At 52.3% G+C, this 19,504-nt stretch overlaps 1 protein-coding gene across 4 annotated transcripts in view; it reads left to right on the forward strand.

The window, feature by feature from the left end:
• The window catches only part of Trc (Serine/threonine-protein kinase tricornered), a 114,099-nt gene that overhangs the window by 28,191 nt on the left and 66,404 nt on the right, over positions 1 to 19,504 (forward strand). The window contains exon 1 of one of the 4 annotated variants that reach the window (XM_077704913.1): positions 8,408 to 8,481. The exons of 2 other annotated variants lie outside the window; for them this stretch is intronic. Coding sequence is in view for 1 of the 2 variants with exons in the window: in XM_077704908.1 (XP_077561034.1) it covers positions 11,059 to 11,142 (84 nt within the window). In the remaining variant the exon portion in view is untranslated. Of the gene's footprint in view, positions 1 to 8,407; positions 8,482 to 11,035; positions 11,143 to 19,504 lie in introns of those variants that run through there. One more of the 4 variants, XM_077704908.1, reaches the window with a different exon arrangement.

A 19,504-nucleotide genomic window follows, 5' to 3' on the forward strand; every position in this document is an offset into this window, starting at 1 on the left:
TCTTGCCTCCAAGGGGTGTTTTTTCCAATCCTGTTCACATTGAGAGCACAGCACATTTCGCTCCCACATGGCTCAAGAACAACGGCAAAAATTGACCGACGCTTTGGCCGAGCCAAATTAACCGCGAAATATCGCGCGAAGCAGTTTACAGTCCTGCGCACAAAGCGTTGTTAGTGTATGCAGCAGCAACTTTTTTTCGGTTTGTGGCTGTTCGACGTCAACGGGTGCCCGCAGACTGGCATGCAACGTGTGCACGCCAAGCGTGCCGTTAGGCCTAACGTGATGTCAGGCCCAACTCGACGTTATTCCCGACCTCAAAGCGTGACGCTAGGCTCTAAAGGTATGGGCCCCGTCCGCATCGTCCTTCCCCTCTGCTGCGCATCAACCTTCGCTCAAGCTAGTTATAAATGGCAGTGCACATCTCGCTGCTGCTGCGATGAGGTGCAAACGTTGGCGATTGGACGCCCGACCGATCACTAATTCACGTGAAGTAAGCACGACCGCTTTATTTCGTCCCCTAAAGCTTCTCACGAGTGGCTCTAACAGCCGTGAGGTAAAATTCTGGCAAAGGGTGCAGTCGTTCAAGCCTCGGCTTCGAAGCTCCGGCCGCACTCGAGGCGCTAAAGGTCACTCCTGACGCACTCGCGGCAGTGTAAACACGGTCGCTTCCCTGCCGCTGATAGCGTGACGCGGCCGTTGTGAAGCCCGCCCGGAGCTAGCGATAGTGCGCGACAGTTTTTTAGCGCTGCGGATCTCCTCCACCTCTTTGTGTCCGGCGGGTGCGTACCGGTTGTCCCTGATGGGGATGCGCAAAAGTGTGAATTGTCTGTAGTCTGTCGCCGGGCGGTCTAAGGGCACTTCCTAGACGAGTCCGTCTTTTACCTTGTTAACAAGTTTTGGGAAAGGACCGAACACGAGTGGCAGCCGTATTTTTCTGTCCGATTTTTAGGGCCCGGCGTTGATTGATTGATAGGCTTTACTAGGAAAAGCCCAAGACGCCCTGGCGGGGACAAGGTGAGAAAGGGGGAATAAAAAGGCGGGAAAAGAGCGTACGGATAATAGAAAAGTCACATTCAGTTTTTGTACACTGCGCTTGAGTTCATAAAGAGGCGCAAAATATGGCAGCAAACGTCACTGCGCGGGCGTGGCGCTTGCTGAAATTGCCATCCTTTTTAAAGCGGAGCTTTATATGGCCAGGCGAAAGGAAAATCCGGCGGTCCCGTGTACGCAGAAAGCCCCTCCGGTGCAACCCCATGCGCATGCGCTAAAAAACCAGGCGTGCGAGGAGTTTGAAGCAGCAGTGGCGTACGCAGGATTTGGCTTGGGGGCGGGGAGGGGGGGGGGCACATAAAAATGAATAAAATAGTAAAAAACGAAAATTAATAAATAACAAAAACAAACCCCGAACAAAAAAGTGGCTCGTGCTTTATCCACCTGAAAAATCTCCCCCCTCCCAAAAATTTCGGGAAAGGCGCGCGGCCCCCTCGCACCCCCCCCCCCTTCCCCCCATTTGCGTACGCCACGCTTCTGGTCAAAAGGTAGAACGAGTCAAGAGGTCCAATAGTCGCGTGACAGCCGAGTCAAGAGGTACGAGTCGAAAGGTCCAATTTGTGTCAAGCGGTCCAACGCGTCAAGAGGTCCAACGCGTCAGAGGGTCCAACGAGCCTTGCTTTTTTTTTTTTTTGTCTTCTCCATTTATAAATTACCGCCAGCCGTTTTTAATAACAACCCCTTCCGCTCATTTTATAAAATGGCTAGATTATGCGAGTCTACGTTGCGATTAATGGCTGCTTGTGATGGTTGCTGATTGTTCTAGCTTCCGTCTCCCCTCGACCGCCAGTCTTTCCGCACGACAAGCGACTGTAGGTTTCACTTCAGCTGCTGCGAAGACTAACAAAGTGACATGAAAATTGCTCCCACTGTAACTGTAGCGCTGCCGGTCCTTTGTGTGTGCTTTCAAAGCTTGTGTTGTCGGTTCCTTTGGCTGAATTACACAAAACAACGATGTCGGCATGAAAGTAGGGGGGTAAATATAATGAAAAAAAAAAACTTATTTTCACACGTACAGAAGCAACATGTCTTCTTCGTCGAGGTCACAGGGGAGAGCGTTCCACGCAAAGTTTCTTTTCACGGGTGAAGGTGACTCTCTCCCGTCTGGGCCGACCCCCGCAGGTGCTCCGCGGTGCGACTCGGGTTTCGGATTTCTGGGAAAGCTTGTCTGCTCTTGGTTCTTTTACTTCACCGGTGGCCTTGCGGTGATTTTGTTACAGCTTGGACTTCTCGACTCGTTGGACCATTTGACTCGCCTCAGCCTCGTCAAGAGGTCCACGGCGAGTCAAGAGGTACAACGAGTCAAGAGGTCCACGGTGAGTCAAGGGGGCCAACGGAGACAAGATAGCCAACGAGTCAAGAGATCCAGTATTAGACCTTTGGACGCTTTCGATCTTCTGACTCGTTGGACCTCTTTACTTGGAATCCGTGCCCCAGTGGTTGGAAGTAAGGGGAGAAGGAGATTATAGAGTTATAGCAGAGCGGAAAACCGGTTTCAGTATGGTACCCGGTACACCTTCGCACGCGCACAGTCAGTTTTTCCGCCTTTGCGCACGCGCAGTAGCACCGGTCGCCTACCGGGTACCGTACCGGGGCCGCTTCGCCGCTCTGCTATCTCTCTCGCAGCAGAGCGCGGGCGCAGCGAGCCGGGTCAACGTGGCAGTGGCCGGCCGCAAGTTACGTCGAAATGGCTGGCGGAAGCGTCACACGTAATACTCCGGCCGCGCGTATTACAGCTTCGCTGGTTAACCGTCACTACGGAGCGCGGGGGCACATTTTTTTCTTTCTCCGTCGTAGCGTCATTGCCGGAGAGTCGCCTCCTCCTCTCCGCTATCCTGTTGGTGCTGCGGCCGATTCCACTTTCAGGTGGGCGCTCGCTTCTGCCGTCGCTGTTGCGGGTTGGCGGTCTTTCCGCGGACGTCTGATGAGCACGGCTGGTAACCACTGAGGCTACGAAGAGACCACGGGAAACTGCTCAGTTGGCCCTGTTTTTATAGTAAGGCTATCGCTTTAAAATATCCCGGCGCTATGACGTCGCTTGCAGAGAATCAAAAAAGAAAGCGGGAAATTTTCTAATCATGATTCGCACGAATAGCAATAATGATGGCAACACTATATGCGCTGTTATCCACGTAAGCAGCTCGGGACCTCACGGAGCTCAGAGCGCGAAATTCTAGCTTTCCGTTGTAGCGATTTGACAACCGCCCCGGAGCCCGTGTGAGGTCTAACATTCATAGTGAGTAGCGTTTTCTAAGACGTGTGTGCTAAGGCTTCTTCCTGAACTTGCAAAAGCATGTTGTCATTGACCCTTTCACGTGAATTCCGTTAAGCATGATTCCGCGTTCATTTCCTCCCAAGTTTCCAGTTATGCGTTGACATTCTGCGAGTTGTAATCGTGCTCCGTTATTAAGCCTAGTGAGCGTGCGGGATGTGGGGAAGAGAGGGGGAAGAGATGAGGGGCACGTTACGAGGCGGAGGACGTTTTTAGCGGGAACGCCGCCGCTCGCGAAGCGTCAGCGAGGTATATTTCTCGACTCGTGCCGCCTGATTTGGTTACACCTCATCGCGCTCGAGCGTAAGCCGTTGAAGTGCGTGGCGCTAATGGGCACGCGCGCGCGTGCCCATTATGCAACGCCCTCAGAGGCACTTTTTCTTTTCTTTTCCCCCGTTGCCCTTTTACGCGTGCATATCTTATTATTGACATTAGCGGGGCGCGTCGGCAGGAAGGCCGCAGTCGTCGAATGCCGACCGACCTTGGATGGCGGACACGTCGGAAATTGGCGGCCGTGACAGCAGCGATTGGCCGTGCACACGTCGAACACTTCGCCTGTACTTTTTTTTGTTTATTTTTCTTTTATTTAGCGCTTTGGGGGGTGACGCAAGGATGCTGGCAGTGGCACGTCTGTAGATGTTGCAGTGGCCTCGTTTTTTGTCGCTGATAACCATTGGCCTTTTCCACCAGTCTCTTTTTGGGCCGAAGCCCCTTAGGAGCTTTGGGCGTCTCATGTCGTCGTCGTAACCGCCGTCTCATGTAGTCACGGTAGTAGAACACCGGGACACTCGTTTACGCTTCGTGCTTCAAAGGTGAGAGACTTTTACAGCAAAGCTGTATGTATACCTTTACCACCCAACGGTTCCATCTCCGTTGGCAAAAACGCCAAGGTGCCAAGAATACAGCAAAACACTGCATGCTTCGACCCTTCCCAGGCTTCACGTTAGTAGAGATGGCCCGGGACTTTTAGGGGCGAAGCTCCTTAAGGCGTGGGTCTGTCCATCCTCGACGTATGTATGTAGCCACCTCTAGTTTAGTTCTTGGATTGTTTACTAGATGGCGGTACTTGTATATGATGAAAAGATGCCCCTAGATTGTTTACTAGATGGCGTGGCTACCTCTAGTTTAGTTCTTGGATTGTTTACTAGATGGCGGGGAGCGTTGTAATAAAATCCGTTCGCTGTTGGCGCGCGCTCGGAGTCGCCCGATGGATAAGGCTGCAGATGTGCGAGCCCGCGAAGCAGAAGCGCTCCGTGAAGCTGCTCGACGCCGCCGCCAAGATCCTGCCGTACGAGAGCGGGAGGCCGAAGCGTGTCGTCTGGCTGCGCGACGACGCCGCCAAGATCCCAGCGTTCGAGAACGAGAGGCCCAAGCGTCACGGCAACGGCGCGAGGACCCTGCCGTACGCGAAGCGGCACGGCTGCGGCGCGAAGAGGATCTCCAAAACGTCAGAGACCGGGAAGCGGCGAGAAAGCGCGCGTATCGGCAGGCAGACCCCGATGCAGTGAGAGCTCGTGAGGCGTCTGCAAAACGCATCAGGCGAGCTCAGCCCCAAGGTGCCGACGCGCGGTTTAAAGGCCAACTGCACTCAAATTTCACCTCGGCCAAATTTATTTTTAATGCGTAGTAAGTACCCCCAAATAAGCTGGGCACAAGTGGTAGCCCCGTGAAACGCCTCGTTAATCAGTCAGAAGCGTTTAAAAAAGCTCCGCCGCAGACCACTCTGCACCTGCCGGCGGATCGCGTAAACAGGCATGACGCGCCTGTGACGTTCCAGCCGACGGTGGCTTTTTCCTCTGGCCAGCCACGCAGCGGGAGAACCGGTCGAGCTCTGCTGCCCCGTGCGCGCGTAGAGCTTGCGCGCAGACATTCTCCCGAACTGGTGACCGTCCGGCCGCTCGCTGGACGGCTGCAACGTCACTGCAATGGCCGCGCTCTCCTCGGTTTCGGTTTCAAAATCGCCGATTTTTGCTGGCCGCTTGCGGCGTCCACGTGCGTATTTCAGCTGTTGTTTTTTGCATGTTGCTTTCTTTTTAAGCAGACTATACGGAAATAGGGTTTTCAAGAAGTCGAAATTTTGAGTGCAGTTGGCCTTTAAGCGAGACTTTCTAGACGTTACGTTCGGACACAGATGTAGTGGGCGAACTTTCACTGAAGAGTCACGGTTTTACCGATGATTTCCCCTCAGGAGCTTCGCCCACTCATCATCATTCACCCCGTGGATATGCTGTGAATTTTTTTTGTGTGTGTGTGGAAGGGGGAGGGGGAGGGGGGGGGGGTCAGTTTGAGGTGTTTGGGCATCTACCCACATGTGCTTTGGGTTGAGCAAAACGAGAACAACCCGCCAGATTTGGGCTGTGTCGATGTGATCTTAAAGGAGTACTGACACCAAATTTAGAGGCCTAAATAACGATATAATTGGCTTCAGTAGTTTGTACAGATTACCCACAGAAATTTTTGGAGCGATCCGAGGCTGGAAACGCATCAAAAATCGATTTTAATTGCCCTGGCCGCGAACTATTACAAATCGGCAGCACTAGCGAAATCGCTTAGGGTGTGACGTCAGGCTATCCGCGATTTTGCGGCCGATTCAGCATGACGTCATACAGTTGTTTCCGGAACCGGAAGCGATAGCCTGCGCTGTTGTTGTGGGCGGTCTCGCTTCGATAGGAGGTTTGGCTTGGCTGCGGTACCGCTGTGAGCAAGGCTTGCGAAGTGCGCACTTCACGTTTCCGCGCAGGTATTGCCATCTCTCGACCGGTCGGCGCACCGCCCGCCGCGCGCCGCGGGGGGCCGGTCAGCGTATACGCTTGCATCGCGGCAGATATCTGATCGCCGCTTTTAAAATAAGCCCTGATAACAATCCCAAGCACAATTTTTCACCACACTAACACCTACTTTCTCGCATGTGGAACTTCATTTTAACGATCAGATTGATTCAGAAGAGCAGCGACAAGCGGTTGCTACCGTCTTGCTACCGTGGTCTGCGCCGGATCGAGCCGCTGAGTGTCCGAGCTGGCAGGCGCGGCCGGCGTGTGCGCGAACTGTTTCCGAAGGCAGGAAACGCTTCACGATTGCCTGCTTTATCCATTTTTTGCGATTAAACGCGCGGGATCTACAAATTCAGCTCAGCGATAGTCGTAGTTGACCATGGAGCAAAAACGGTGGGCGGAGCGACGCCGACGACGCATCGCATGCACGCATCGGGTCATGTGTCTCAAATTCACGCGTACGACTAGTCGTGGTGACAGTCGTAACGATCAGTCGCATGCGAATCGAGTGTACAAATCGTACATGTGTCCAGCGCTTTAGTGTGAACCGCGTGCAATCCGTAGCAGACGATGCAGCGAACGTCCCTGACGTCACGGAGACCATGACGTCACGGTCCGACGTCACGGAGACCGTGACGTCAGGCAGTCCGCTTGCAGGCTCTCCTTCGAACGGCCATTTTCCCGCGCGGCGACCGAATTTGAAAGTGGTTGCAATAAACGTGCTATAATTAATTATATGTTGGTGGCTGACGCCTTTCGGTTCGATTTTCGTAATTACTGGGACCATAGGTATTCTTTACAGCATAAAAACTGAAACGAGAAATTTCGTGTCAGTACTCCTTTAACTTTCAGGGGCCGATTTTATGCTTCTCGAAGAGCAGCGATGCCTTGGGCGGGTGCGCGTAAACTGATCTCGACCCCGTGGTGGTGGAAGCTTTTGGACCGGACGTGTAGTGCTTTGCGTGCATTTTTCTTCGGCCAGACGATGTGCACGCACGGACTGTGTCGGGCGCAATTCGTGCGCGACGCGGCGGCGTGCCCTTGGCATTGCAGTGGCGTGTGACGTGGCAGACGGCGTTTTCGTGCTTCTGCCGCGCGGCTTCGCTACTTCTTCCCCCGTTGCGCCATTCAGGCCCAACCACTGACGACGTCCGCTTTTTCTTTGTTGTTGTTTTTAAAGCGAAGCTTGCTGCGCCTCGCTGGTGGCATTGAACGCGAGAAAACGTACGCGCTGCAGGAAAGCCAACTTTGCACAACTCAAGGGCGCATGATGATGAAGAAACGCGAAGCTTTCTTCGGGAAAAAAAAAAAAAATTCCCGGGCCATCTCTACTAACGTGAAACCTGAGGAAGGGACGGGCGAAGCATGCAGTGTATAAGTGTATTCTTGGCGCCTTGGGGTTCTTGCCAACGGAGATGAAGCCGTTGAAGGGTAAGGTATGCAGCTTTGCTGTAAACGTCTCTTGTCTTTGAAGCACGAAGGTCTCCAGCGCGAGGCTTAAACGAGTGTCCGGGGTGTTTTAGTACCGTGACTACATGATACGACGACGACGACAGGAGACGCCAACAGCCCTAGCCCCTAACGGGCTTCGATCTTAAAAGAAACACTACAGGAAAGCCAACTTCCACAATGGGTATCCACAAAGACACATCAAGCGCCTAAAAAAAAAAGGAAAAGAAAAGAAAGCGCATCCCGCGGTCGGAATCGAAGCTGGTTCCCTTGCGTTATGAAGCCGACATCAATCCTCTTGCGTCCTTCCGACACGGTCGAAGCATTTCGGATTTTGAATTTTGACCCTGGTGGTATGGGAGGAAGCTTAGCGTTTTAACAACACCGTGGTTTTGGTTTTAACCGTCTTCCACCGAGAAAGGGGATTTCTTTTTTTTTCTTTTTTTCGAAGTGCACCCGCCATCTCAACGAAGGGTGGTTATCCGAGGAGGGTCGTCAATGCAGGGACACTATGGCCACTCATATGTTCCAGCCGCCCCTACTGCGGCTTTTCCCACTCCTTTGTCTCCTCCAGTGAAAGCGTACGCGACCCACGCGCTGCTGGGTGGTTGTTCGGATGTCGCAGTAGTTCCGGACATTCTTGTAGCAAGTCCGCGGTGGTTTCGAGCCAGAAGCTTCTCGTGACCTGCTGCTTTATTTGCGAAATCATCGTTCCCCTCGTAAGCTCGATGGTGCCCGGTGTACCAGCCTCGACTAGCTGGTTCCCTGCGCTGATACCAAGCAGGACGAGTTTATGGGAAATCTGGCTAAGTAAGGAAATGCAATCACGCCTAATGCACTGTATACTTTGCGCGTTCAGGTGCTGTCTGGAGGAAGGTCGTGCGGGAGGTGCTGGGGTGTGAACAGGAACCTCTCGCTCGGTGGTGCGCCGCGCGTAGCGTGAGTCGTTTTTTCCTTTCTCTTTTTTAGATGCGAAGCATCTCATGCTCGGGGCTGTGTTCCTCCCTTCCTCGTTGTCCGCCGTCCGCACCCTACTGCGCATGCGCGTCTCTTCAGCCCCGTCAGCGTTTGGGCTGACGTCAGCGCAGTCCACTATAAAAAATAAATAGTTAGGCCGCGACCGGTTTCGATCCCACGACTCTCTCGCCGCAACGGGAGGTATGTGGCGCTCTTCCCAGTGCGCTACAAACCGAGACGGGAGCATGAGCTACGAACGCGCCTTATGTCCTTCACTCATTCAAACTACGTAAAGAAGCTACTGATACAACGAAGGCACGCGAAGCTGAACGTCAGCGGAAACGACGAACTGAAAACTTGAGAGGAGGATATTGAATTTCCTGCGGGAAAGCTGTGGCGGGAAGCGCCACGCGTCTTGCAGCTCAACCAGAGACAAGGACGAAGAGGGCGGGCAGCGGGGTAGGAGCGTGAGCACGCAATAAAGAAAGACGAGAACCAGGAGGTGTTCTATCAGGTAACGCGGATGTCGGTCTCTTCGCTGTCTCTACATTTCTCTACATTTCTCTGTCTCTACATGGGGGTTCACACTACGGTCCCATTCGTGCTCCGATAAACGAAACAACATAACAGCAACACAATGGAACCTACACGGAACCCCCTTGATGCTTCGCATCCTCCTCATGGTTCCCCACGGGAAGATGGTGTAATTTTTTTGGCGAGGATTTCATTGGCTGAACCGGTTGTTCTGTGTTCGACACGAAATGGCCCTTGACGAATTTTAGTTGTGCGATGGAAGTGCGCGATGGGTGAGGGGGGCTTGTACAGTCGCGCGCAGTATGAGGTATACAACTTTCGTCACTGGTCGCAGGTTTATTCGCGAGCTCCGTTTAAAATCGGGGATTGGAAAGCTGGGGCACATTATCGGTCACACAGACATCTGATACAACTTGACGTTCATCGGTGAGGACAGAGTTTCGACTATGGTATCCATCGCCTGTCTACTAATAAGCGTCATCGTCATCATCATCACCATCACCAGCCTATCTACGCCCACTGCAGGGCAAAGGCCTCTCCCACCCATCTCCAATTATCCCGGTCCTGAGCCAACTGCGACCTCTTTATTCCCGCAAACTTCTTAATCTCATCTGCCGCCCTCTGCCACGCTTGCCTTCTCTAGGCATCCACTCTGTTGCCCTTAACTTGATCATCTTGCCTTTGCATTACATGCCCTGCCCACGTCCATTTCTTCTTCTTAATCTCTACCAATATGTCCTTAACACGCGCTTGTTCCCTACCCACTCCGCTTTCTTCTTGCCCTTAGTGTTACACCTGTCATCTTCCGTTTCATTGCTCGCGCTGAGTCGTGAAAGTTGAACCCTCGTAGTGAGCCCCCAAGTTTCTGCCCCGTAGGTGAGAACCGGTAAGATGCAGCTGTCGTACACTTTTGTTGTATGTAGCTATGACAGCTATTTTAAGTGTTGTAGCTATAGATCATACTGCGTGCGGCCGTGCCCTCATGTAGCGACTTGCGTTGCTAGTTCGAAGGGCTTCTGTGCTTAGTTGCGACTTGCCTTGCTGGTTCGCCTCCACGAAGGGCTTCTGTGCTTAGTTTCGGAATCCACATTTCCGCGGAATCCACATTACCGCTGGTTACGGTATCATCCGTCTCGGCAGCTGCTAAAATCAGTTTTCCCCTTAATCGGCAAGTGCGAGTTGTACCAACTCTACCGCTGGTAAAAGGGGGAGCGCGTGCGTATCCTAATGTTTCTGACCTGCAGGTACGGGCATTGAACAGGACTCTGGGGGGGAGGGCGGGGAGGGATGGGGGGATTAGGGTGCAACTAACGGTGCGGGAAACGTGCATGTTGGAGAGCCGTCGTGGCCTGAAAGAGGACAATTGCGAAGGCTACAGAAAAGGGGGTGGGTGGGGACCTGGGACGTATACCCGCTGCGGTGGCCCAGTGGCAAAGGCGTTGGGCTTCTGAGCACGAGGCCGTGGGTTCGATTCCCGGCCGCGGCGGCCGCTTTTCTGATGGAGGCGAAAAGCGAAAACGCCCGTGTGTACGAGGTTTCGGCGCACGTTGAAGATCCTCAGGTGCTAAAAATTAATCCGGAGCCCTCCACCACGGCGCGCCTCATCCATCGCCTGCGTTGCGTCGGCGCGTTATACCATACAACCAAAACCTTGAACCTAGCCAACGCCAGTTCCCGTTTGTCAGTGCGCTGTTAAGAACGCTATCTTATCGATCACCTAGGAATAGGCGAAGTGTGTCCACGCCAGATAACGGTTACATACGGACCGTTCGACAAACGGAGTCGTCGACACTGTGGTCGGTTGGATAGGTGAAAGCGCGGATTGCTCCCGGGCGTCCGATGTGCTACGGTTTCAGTTGAACGGGGCCGAGCGGCCGACCGAGGGCTGATAAGGGAGGGACTTTATTGCGGCTGTCGCCCCTATCTAAAGTGTATCGGTGGTGTGGAGGGGGGAGCGGTGTCGCGTAGTCTTCGTAACGTCTTCGAGGAAGTTCGCGGAGAAAGCGTTGTCGTCGAGTGCGCGACATGTACCTCTTGAGCAAGACTCGCCTCTTGTGCGTCAGAGAGACGGGATCGCGCGTTTCCGAGGTCGAAGGCGACATCGCTGAGGTAAGCGATAGCGCGTGCACGCGGCTTGCTCGTAGAAGCCGGATTGGCAATTAAAGGGACACTACAGGCTGAATGAAAATTTGTTTCAACTGAATGATCATACCGTTCTTAGCTCTCTCGGCTTTTGTTCGACGAGCAGCATCCGCGCGCGGATGTTGCTCTGGCGGGTCGCTTAACCACATGCAGTGCATCTTGGCCCTTTTGCCGCTTCCTGCCGGGAATATTTCTTGCAGAAGCTCGGGAGTTTACCGTGGTAGGTTATCGACTTCGCTAATTTCGCACCAGTTCTTTTCGAAAACGAAATTGAAAGCATGATGACCGACTCTGAAGCGTGAAGAAAGCAGCCTGTCTCGTAATGTATAGAAGCTGTAGTCTGAAATCACATCAGCTCGCGGAAAGCTTTGATTTACGATTATTTCACGTGCTCAACCACGGAAGAACTGTTCGTTTCAGAAAAAAAATCTATAGATGCTTCACCAATGAGCTCTCGCCGTTCACCACTTTTGTGGCGTCACAAACCGTAGTACCCGAAAGCGTACGCAGCCTGTTTTCACGTTTCTGGCGTTGTCTGCCTTATTATAAACAGCTGCTAGTCGCGAGAATTTTTGGCGTATTTGAATTCTCCGAACCGTAATCCATCGATACAGGCCAACTTGTTTCCGCCTTTTAGTGTGCCTTTAATGAAAAAAAAAAAAAAAAGAAAGAAATGGGGCTGTGGGGGGTCATACCCAGCTTTCTCGCTCAAAATTCAGACCTCTAAGGAATCTAGGAAAATTACGTCAGGAAAGTGATATTCGGCACAAAGCAAGAAGTCAACGTGAAGATGAAAGCACTGGAAGAACTTTCCAGGATTCTGAATAGTTTATGTGCAATTCGCTGTCAAATCTTACTCCCCGTGCATTTTTATGGGATAGTTTCCATGGCTCAGGAACCTAGCCTCAAAACGTGCAAGACTTGAAACTGTGCGCAAAGAAAGATTTCACTCCCAATAGTAGCAGCGCAAAAGAACTTTACGTTACGCTAAATAACTGCAGAGTAATCGCTGTCGAAAGGACTGCCATGAGCGGGAAAGCTGCACATGTGGGGGGCAGCTGTCAGTTCTTCAAATGCTTATTGAATGCGAGATGTGCAACATTGAGAGAAAACGTCACTTTCGTGAAATATACACTCATTACATACCCTTGCACCCTTCATTATTTTTATCAGATAGTCACATTTTTCTTAGAGAAGAGTCTTTAATTACTTTGCCGATTTTAACTTCTTAAAGCACATATCATACTCCCCATGACCTCACTTGGCCTCATGTTCCGTCACAAAACAATGGCGGTATCGTAGGGCTTTTAACACCTTGCGTGCCAACATTTCTCGCTTTTTAATTATGGACCTATACACCAACTTCGATAGTTTAATTTCAACGTAGTGGATTTTTTTTGCAGATCCAATTTTAATAGCACCTCATGGCATCCCACCATTGTCATGGCGCTCTTCGCCCTGGTCGGCCTTGCGCCATTAAACCCTAAATCATCATCCAGGGGGGGGGGGGCTTTGCATGATGCTGTTGATTCACTTATATATAGTGCAGACCGCGCTTTCATATGAACTTAATTCGGCACACGTGCTAGAACTTGGAATTTGCACAGATTTTAAGTGCGAATGCACTTCTTAAGCGAGCCTGAATCGTCCGCCGCCGTCGTCCGCATAGCAACAGCTGCGGGTGCGCGCGCTCCTCGTCTTCCTCCTCGTCTTCCCTAGCAACGGGGGGAGATGGACGCGCGCTACTCTCCTCCTCCTCTCTCCGCTCAGTGACTGCGGGTGTTGGGCGCCTCCTCTCCACTTCGGGCGGGAGAGCTCTCGCTCGCGTAGCGGGCGCTCCGCATTCCGACGCGTGAGGGCGCTCGTGTAGCCCTCGCCGTAACAGCGGGCGCTACTCTCCTCCTCCTCTCTCCGCTCAGTGACTGCGGGTGTTGGGCGCCTCCTCTCCACTCCAAGATCACGATATCCACCGTAATCGCGCAATCAACAACCGTGCATTCGCACTTACACACTCTCCCCCTCGGGGAAGTGCGAGGGAATTTTTTTATTGTTTTGCTTTGATAAGTTAGCAATTGTGCTGTCAGCCCATGTTGTTGTGCTCTTACTTCCGTCATCTGCATCGGTGGCGCTGGCCGTTTAAATGTGTACCTATCGCAGATACGAAGGTCGGCGAACTGTGCTCTTAGATTGATTGTAGGGTTTAACGCGCCCACGCAACGCAGGCGAGGAGGCGCGCCGTAGTGGAGGGCTTCGGATTAATTTTGACCACCTGGGGTCGTGCGCCGAAACGTGCGCCAAAATCTCGTACACACGGGCGTTTTCGCCTTTCGCCTCCATCAGAAAAGCGGCTGCCGTGGCCGGGAATCGAACCCGCAACCTCGTGCTCACCAGCGCGACACCTTAGCCACTGCGCCACCGCGGCGGGTGTGCTCTTTCGTTCCCTCCGGAACAAAGCTTTCCCCCCAGAAAGCTTTGCTCGCGTGCAAGGATATGAAATTTGGAGACGTTTGGTGCAACTTCATTGGGCATTGTTGGTATTATAGAGCCGCTTCCGTCTATAATATCATAACGGACGACATCAAATATCAATGCTACAGTATTTTCTAGTCGTAAGTTGTTCTTTCTTTTTTGATTGTGAATTTGAGCTGCGATGCTTCAAGGAGCCTTTGTTTAAACTTAAATGCGCGCCTTTGGTGAGCCCTCTGATCGGCCAATCATCGATATCTAATCCACTATCAACGCGTGTTCTTTCGAGGGTCGTTATTCGTCGAGCGTTGCGCGGATATATTTCGCGTCAAATAGCGACACCGAGATTAAAGTGCCTGTCTGTCCGCGCGAGTGGATCAGATTTGTTTAAAATACGTCGACTTGAAACGGTGGCCACGTGTCTGTGTCATATTATCGTTTGTTAGTCTTTCTCGTCCGTACATCTTTTTTTTTCTTTAAGCGCCGTCTTGTTGAGATAGGATACGCCTAGTGCAACCAGTGACTGTTCCAGTTAATAATTCTTGTGCCCCGAAAAGCACACGTTTCGGCGCTCTGGATCGCAACGTGTGTACTTCGTGGAGCCTCACTTCTTGATAAAGTGCGTTCAAGGCAGTACCAACTACGTTGTATGCGCATAGTAAAGAAAATTGAACGACGCATTTATTTATTTATTTATTTATTTATTTATTTAAATACCTTAAGTGGTCATAGGGAATTACATAAGGGGGAGGTGACATACAGTAATGATAAGATTTTTTTTAAACAAATCAAGCACGGAGAGGATAAAAAAGAGGATCAGTCTGGCATAAAAAAATATACAGCATGGACCGCGACAAAGATTTGCGGAGTAAGTACAATTGTAAAAGCAGTGCTTGTCGTTTGTGCACGCTGGAAGGAACATGACGAGTTCAGTGGAGGCCGTCGATATCCGCTTTTATTAAGTGCTTGTGCTACGCTAGTTAACTGTATCCTTTTCGTACGTTGATAACAACGCTTGACAATTTAATTGCTACCCTTGCCTTCTCGCCGCTTCTCTTCTCGCTTCCGTATTACGCATTGTAGTAGAGAGCTTCCGCAATAACTGCTGCTTCGCTGTATCCACGCAGGGGGTGAAGTGACGTCATTGCTTCTGATAACGCTACTCCCGGTGATGTCGCTTGTTACAAAGTCGCGTTTTCTTTTTTTTTTTGCGCCCGCTGGTAAAATATGCATCAGCTCGCCTCCCACTTTTGGCGTAACGGGTGCGTTTCCAGTCAGTGACCTTGACACGACCTCTAGCGCAGCTAACCCGCGGGGTCGCGTAACGGGCACGTTAACGTCGCCTAATGATGTAAGGACAGAGAAACGTGTAGGTAGCAGCGTCATCGGCTTCAGCGGACATCGTTCAATCTCCTTTAAAGGCAGCTTTCAGTATGACGTTGGCTTTGTCGCAGTGCGTCTCACGTCACACGCGGGCGATTGGCGACGTCTGGTAGAATTGTAGGAACCCAAATGACCAACCAGCTCTGGCTGAAAAATTGTGCTTGAGCGCACGGTAATGCACCAAAACGGTCGACTTTTCCGCTTCGGGGCCTCGCATTCCTCAGCGCTTCAGTTTACTGAAGCGTCACCGTTTACCGCGCTGTTACCACCGTGTGCAGCGAGCGTCGTCATCCCCGATAATCTATACACGTCTTCGTGGTGGCGAAACCCAGTTTTCGCCGAGCTGTTTGCTTATGCAGCCAGTGGTGTATAGGCGAGTGCAAAAAGGTGCCAGTATATTTCGCTCGCCTCGCGCGCGGCGCCGCTCTTTGCGGCCGGAAGCCGTGCAGTGGTGTGCGAGACCTTCGGCTCTTCCTCCCGGCGGAGGGCTGTGTTTATTGTATCGCCCAAGTTCTCCCGCTCCTTCCTCTTGCGCAAGCACGGACGGACGACATCTCTTTCGTTTTCGAAGTCCCCCTTCTATAAGCGTCCGTTGCCTTGACCGGAACAGACGGCGGCCTGCAGCCGAGCAAACTCTTCGAGACGCAGCTTGGGGAAACCCTTCTCTGCTACCTCTTCGTGGCCGCGGAGATCCTATACGGCTCGACGGCGCGTGCTCCATCACACGCACCGGCACGGCGGGTTGTTTTCTTCACCGCAGGCAATCGTCGTGACGCGCCCGAGTCACGAGATGCAGGCGGGCAGAGCGTTGCAAGTGCTTCGATCGCCACCGGCGTATCCATACGTGGTGCGCCATCGATAGCAGCTTATCCCGAAACTCGCCGCAGTGGTGATGTTCAAGTCGCTTAAAATAAGACCGACCTGATATTGCTGGCGAGCGCTCCACGCACTCTTAAGTTAGCGTAGGATGGCAAGCGACGATTGTAGTTGACTAACCAAATTATGCCACACCACCCGCGATGCACGACGACATAAGATTGAATGAGAAGACCCAACGTATCCCGTGCCAGTAATCGGAGACATCATTTCTGGCATCAGTGCTTGCCTTGTTGATAGTTTTAGTAAAGAAAGACGTCGCTCCAAACGAATCGTAAACCTCGCCGGCCGAATTGATAAAATCCCGGGCCCTCTACCTGGGGAGGGGCGAAGCGTGCAGTGTATAGGTGTGTTCTTGGCGCCTTGGCGTTTTTGCCCACGGAGATGAAACCGTTGGAGGGTTAAAGAGATAGAGAACAAACTTTTATTTTTCCGCAGGACCCAAGTCCAGGTCCTACGTTGATTGAGTGTTAAATTCACCGGGTCCACGTAGTACTGCAGAATTCCCGTGCGGATCCGGTGCACATGATCGTAGAGAGCTTCCCGGGCACCCTGAATGTTTACTGTCGGCGGGTATACAGCCGTGCTGTAAAAGCCTCGTGTCTTTGAAGCACGACGCGTTCTAGCGCGAGGCCCTGGAAAACCAGCGTCTCGGCCACATCCCCAATAAGCTCCTCCGCAATCTGAACGACTTGGCTCTTGAGAATCTCCTCCAATACATCAATGACCTCTGGGCCCGCGGCACGCTCCCACCACAGTGGCGCCATGCCGACATCACACTTATTCCAAAACCTCACAAATCCGTCTCCCTTTCAAACCTACGTCCTATTTCTCTTACCTCGTGCGTCGGTAAGCTCATGGAACATTTGGTTCACACTCGCTTGACTGACTATATAGAAGACAACGCATTACTACCAAATACCATGTACGGCTTTAGACCACATCTGTCCACTCAAGATATTCTACTTCAGCTAAAGGAAGACATCATCCTTCGTATTCCTAAAAATCACAAATACTGCATTCTTGCTTTGGATATCAAAGGAGCATTCGATAACGTCACTCACGACGCCATCCTACAAGGCCTCGCCACGCTCAACCCCGGTTCGAACACCTACAACTACGTTAAGGTGTTTCTAACAGAGCGCACGGCGACAGTGGGACTTGGACACCTACGCTCACCTAAGTTTACCGCTATTCCACGTGGTACCCCACAGGGGTCTGTCATTTCCCCACTCCTTTTCAACATCGCTATCAAAGATCTATCTGCGCAACTCTCTGCCATACCGGACCTGAAGCATGCTTTGTACGCAGATGATTTAACTTTATGGACTACCACAGGATCCATCGGAGACCAGCAAGAAGCCCTTCAAACAGCTGTTGATTATACATGCAGGTACTTACAGGAGCGCGGTCTTACATGCGCACCAGAGAAATCGGCGCTCCTTACCCTTCAACAACGCACAAAGGACAGAAGAATCTCCCCAGTACCAGACCCTAAACTCCATATTCAAAACTTCCCCATTCCAACTGTTACCCACTTGCGCATACTGGGACTCACCATCCCACAGGACGGATCGGGCTCCCATACAATCCTACAACTTCAACGCACCATGACTCATATAACCCAATTAATTCGCCGTATCACGCACAAACGAACCGGACTGAAAGAACCAGACCTCATCCGACTCATTCAAGCCGTGCTTATCAGCCGTGTTACGTACGGTACGCCTTACCTGTCCCTCAAGCCAGCCGAACGGCGAAAGCTAAATATTCTTATCCGACAAACATACAAGACGGCCCTCGGACTTCCTACATGCACATCGAACGCCAAGCTGTTGCAACTGGGCTTACACAACACCTGGGAAGAGCTCTGTGAGGCGCAACGCACTTCACAACTCCAACGGCTCCAACTCACTAATGCTGGACGTGCGACCCTGGTGCGCCTTGGATATTCATCGCCTCCGGTCTCCAGATGCAGAATACGTGTTCCACTGACTATACCGAAACACATCCGCGTTACCCCAATTCCTAGAAATATGCATCCTACTTATCACATTGGAAGACGAAGGGCCCGCGCCAACTATCTTCAGGCACAATTTCAAAATCAAAAGGAGGTGCTGTACACAGATGCCTCTCCCTACATCACCAAAAACGCCTATGCGATTTCAGTGGTGAATAATACACTTCAGACCGTAGCCACAGCCACTCTCCTCACCACGGACACCGCCATTGCAGAGGAAGCAGCAATAGCCGTGGCAGCCACCACAACACAGAGCGACTACGTTACGATACTGACCGATTCTCAAGAGGCTTGCCGCAACTTTCTGCGAGGCACTCTCTCCCCAGCAACCCTCAGTATACTCAAAACCAAAACTCACCTACCTGACCTCTGCATTATCTGGGCACCAAGTCATTCAGGCGTAGTCGGCAATGAAGCGGCGCATACCGCGGCTCGAGAAGCAGTACACCGGGCCATTGCGGACAGCCACAACCCTATGCCAACCACCCCCCCTAACTATACGCCCCAACCCCTGCTAACATACAACGACATCCTCTCTCACTACCGACTATCCCGCCAACAGTTTCCTCCCCCACATAAGCAACTGACCAAAGAGGAAGGAGTTATACTTCGTCAGCTTCAAACTAACACCTTTCCCCACAACACGCTCTGGCACAAAATATTCCCCACCCAATTCTCCCCTCAGTGCATCTTCTGCCCCACATCAGGAACACTATACCACATAGTGTGGGAATGCCCGAACATCCCAGACCTCCCTCCCAATCCCAACCCTACCCCTTCACAGTGGGCGGCGGCGCTGACCAGCTCCGACCCCTGCTCCCAGCTTCGGCTGGTGAATAGGGCCCGGAAGGCCGGCTACAGCCAGGGAGTCCTGGACTGAGGACACCCCTCACTGCTCCGGAGTGACTGCACTCAACGGATGAGACAAATAAAGTTTTTTCCTCCTCCTCCTCGGTGGGTTCTTTAGTGCGCGTTTTTCCCACGGCGGTGAAACCTTCTAGCGCGAGGCGTTACCGTGACTACATGAAACGACGACGACGACAGGAGACGCCGACAGCCGGAGCCTCTTACGGGGCTCCGCCCGTAAAATCGAGGAGCTGAATGCCCTGCGAAGCTGTGAGGTGCCGAGCTCATCGTTCTGTACCCGGCCGCTCGCTGTTCCGCCTTCGTGCTATACCTGCTTCGTCTGGCACTGTCCACGTGATAGGCTGGCGCCGTCCACGTGATCGGCGCCCGGCTGTGCACGCGGGTCATAAGCTTCGTGTTTAAGGTCTCCACGGGGTCTTCTTCTCAAAGGCCAGTGACGAGGTGCTCTCTTTGACGTTGAGGAGTTGTGTCGCGTTCGTCCTATTCTTTGCTTGTCTTTGTGTGCCCTTTCTACGCCCAGATGCTAGGAAAAAAATACATCCAACGAGAGGCTCGTCGAAGCTGTTATTATGAGCGCATCAGTCGTCTCACGGATCTCGCGGGTAGCTTCGTTGTACACCAGCCGGGCGACTGAGCGCCTTGGGCTATACGATGGATTTGTTCGGACTGACGAGCAAAAAACAAACAGCAGCGAGCGCAGATAGAGCGACCTTTGGA

This window comes from Haemaphysalis longicornis, unplaced genomic scaffold (genome assembly GCF_048455015.1).
Source record: "Haemaphysalis longicornis isolate Haplotype H1 unplaced genomic scaffold, Haemaphysalis longicornis Haplotype H1 scaffold_3, whole genome shotgun sequence".
Taxonomy (NCBI): domain Eukaryota; kingdom Metazoa; phylum Arthropoda; class Arachnida; order Ixodida; family Ixodidae; genus Haemaphysalis; species Haemaphysalis longicornis.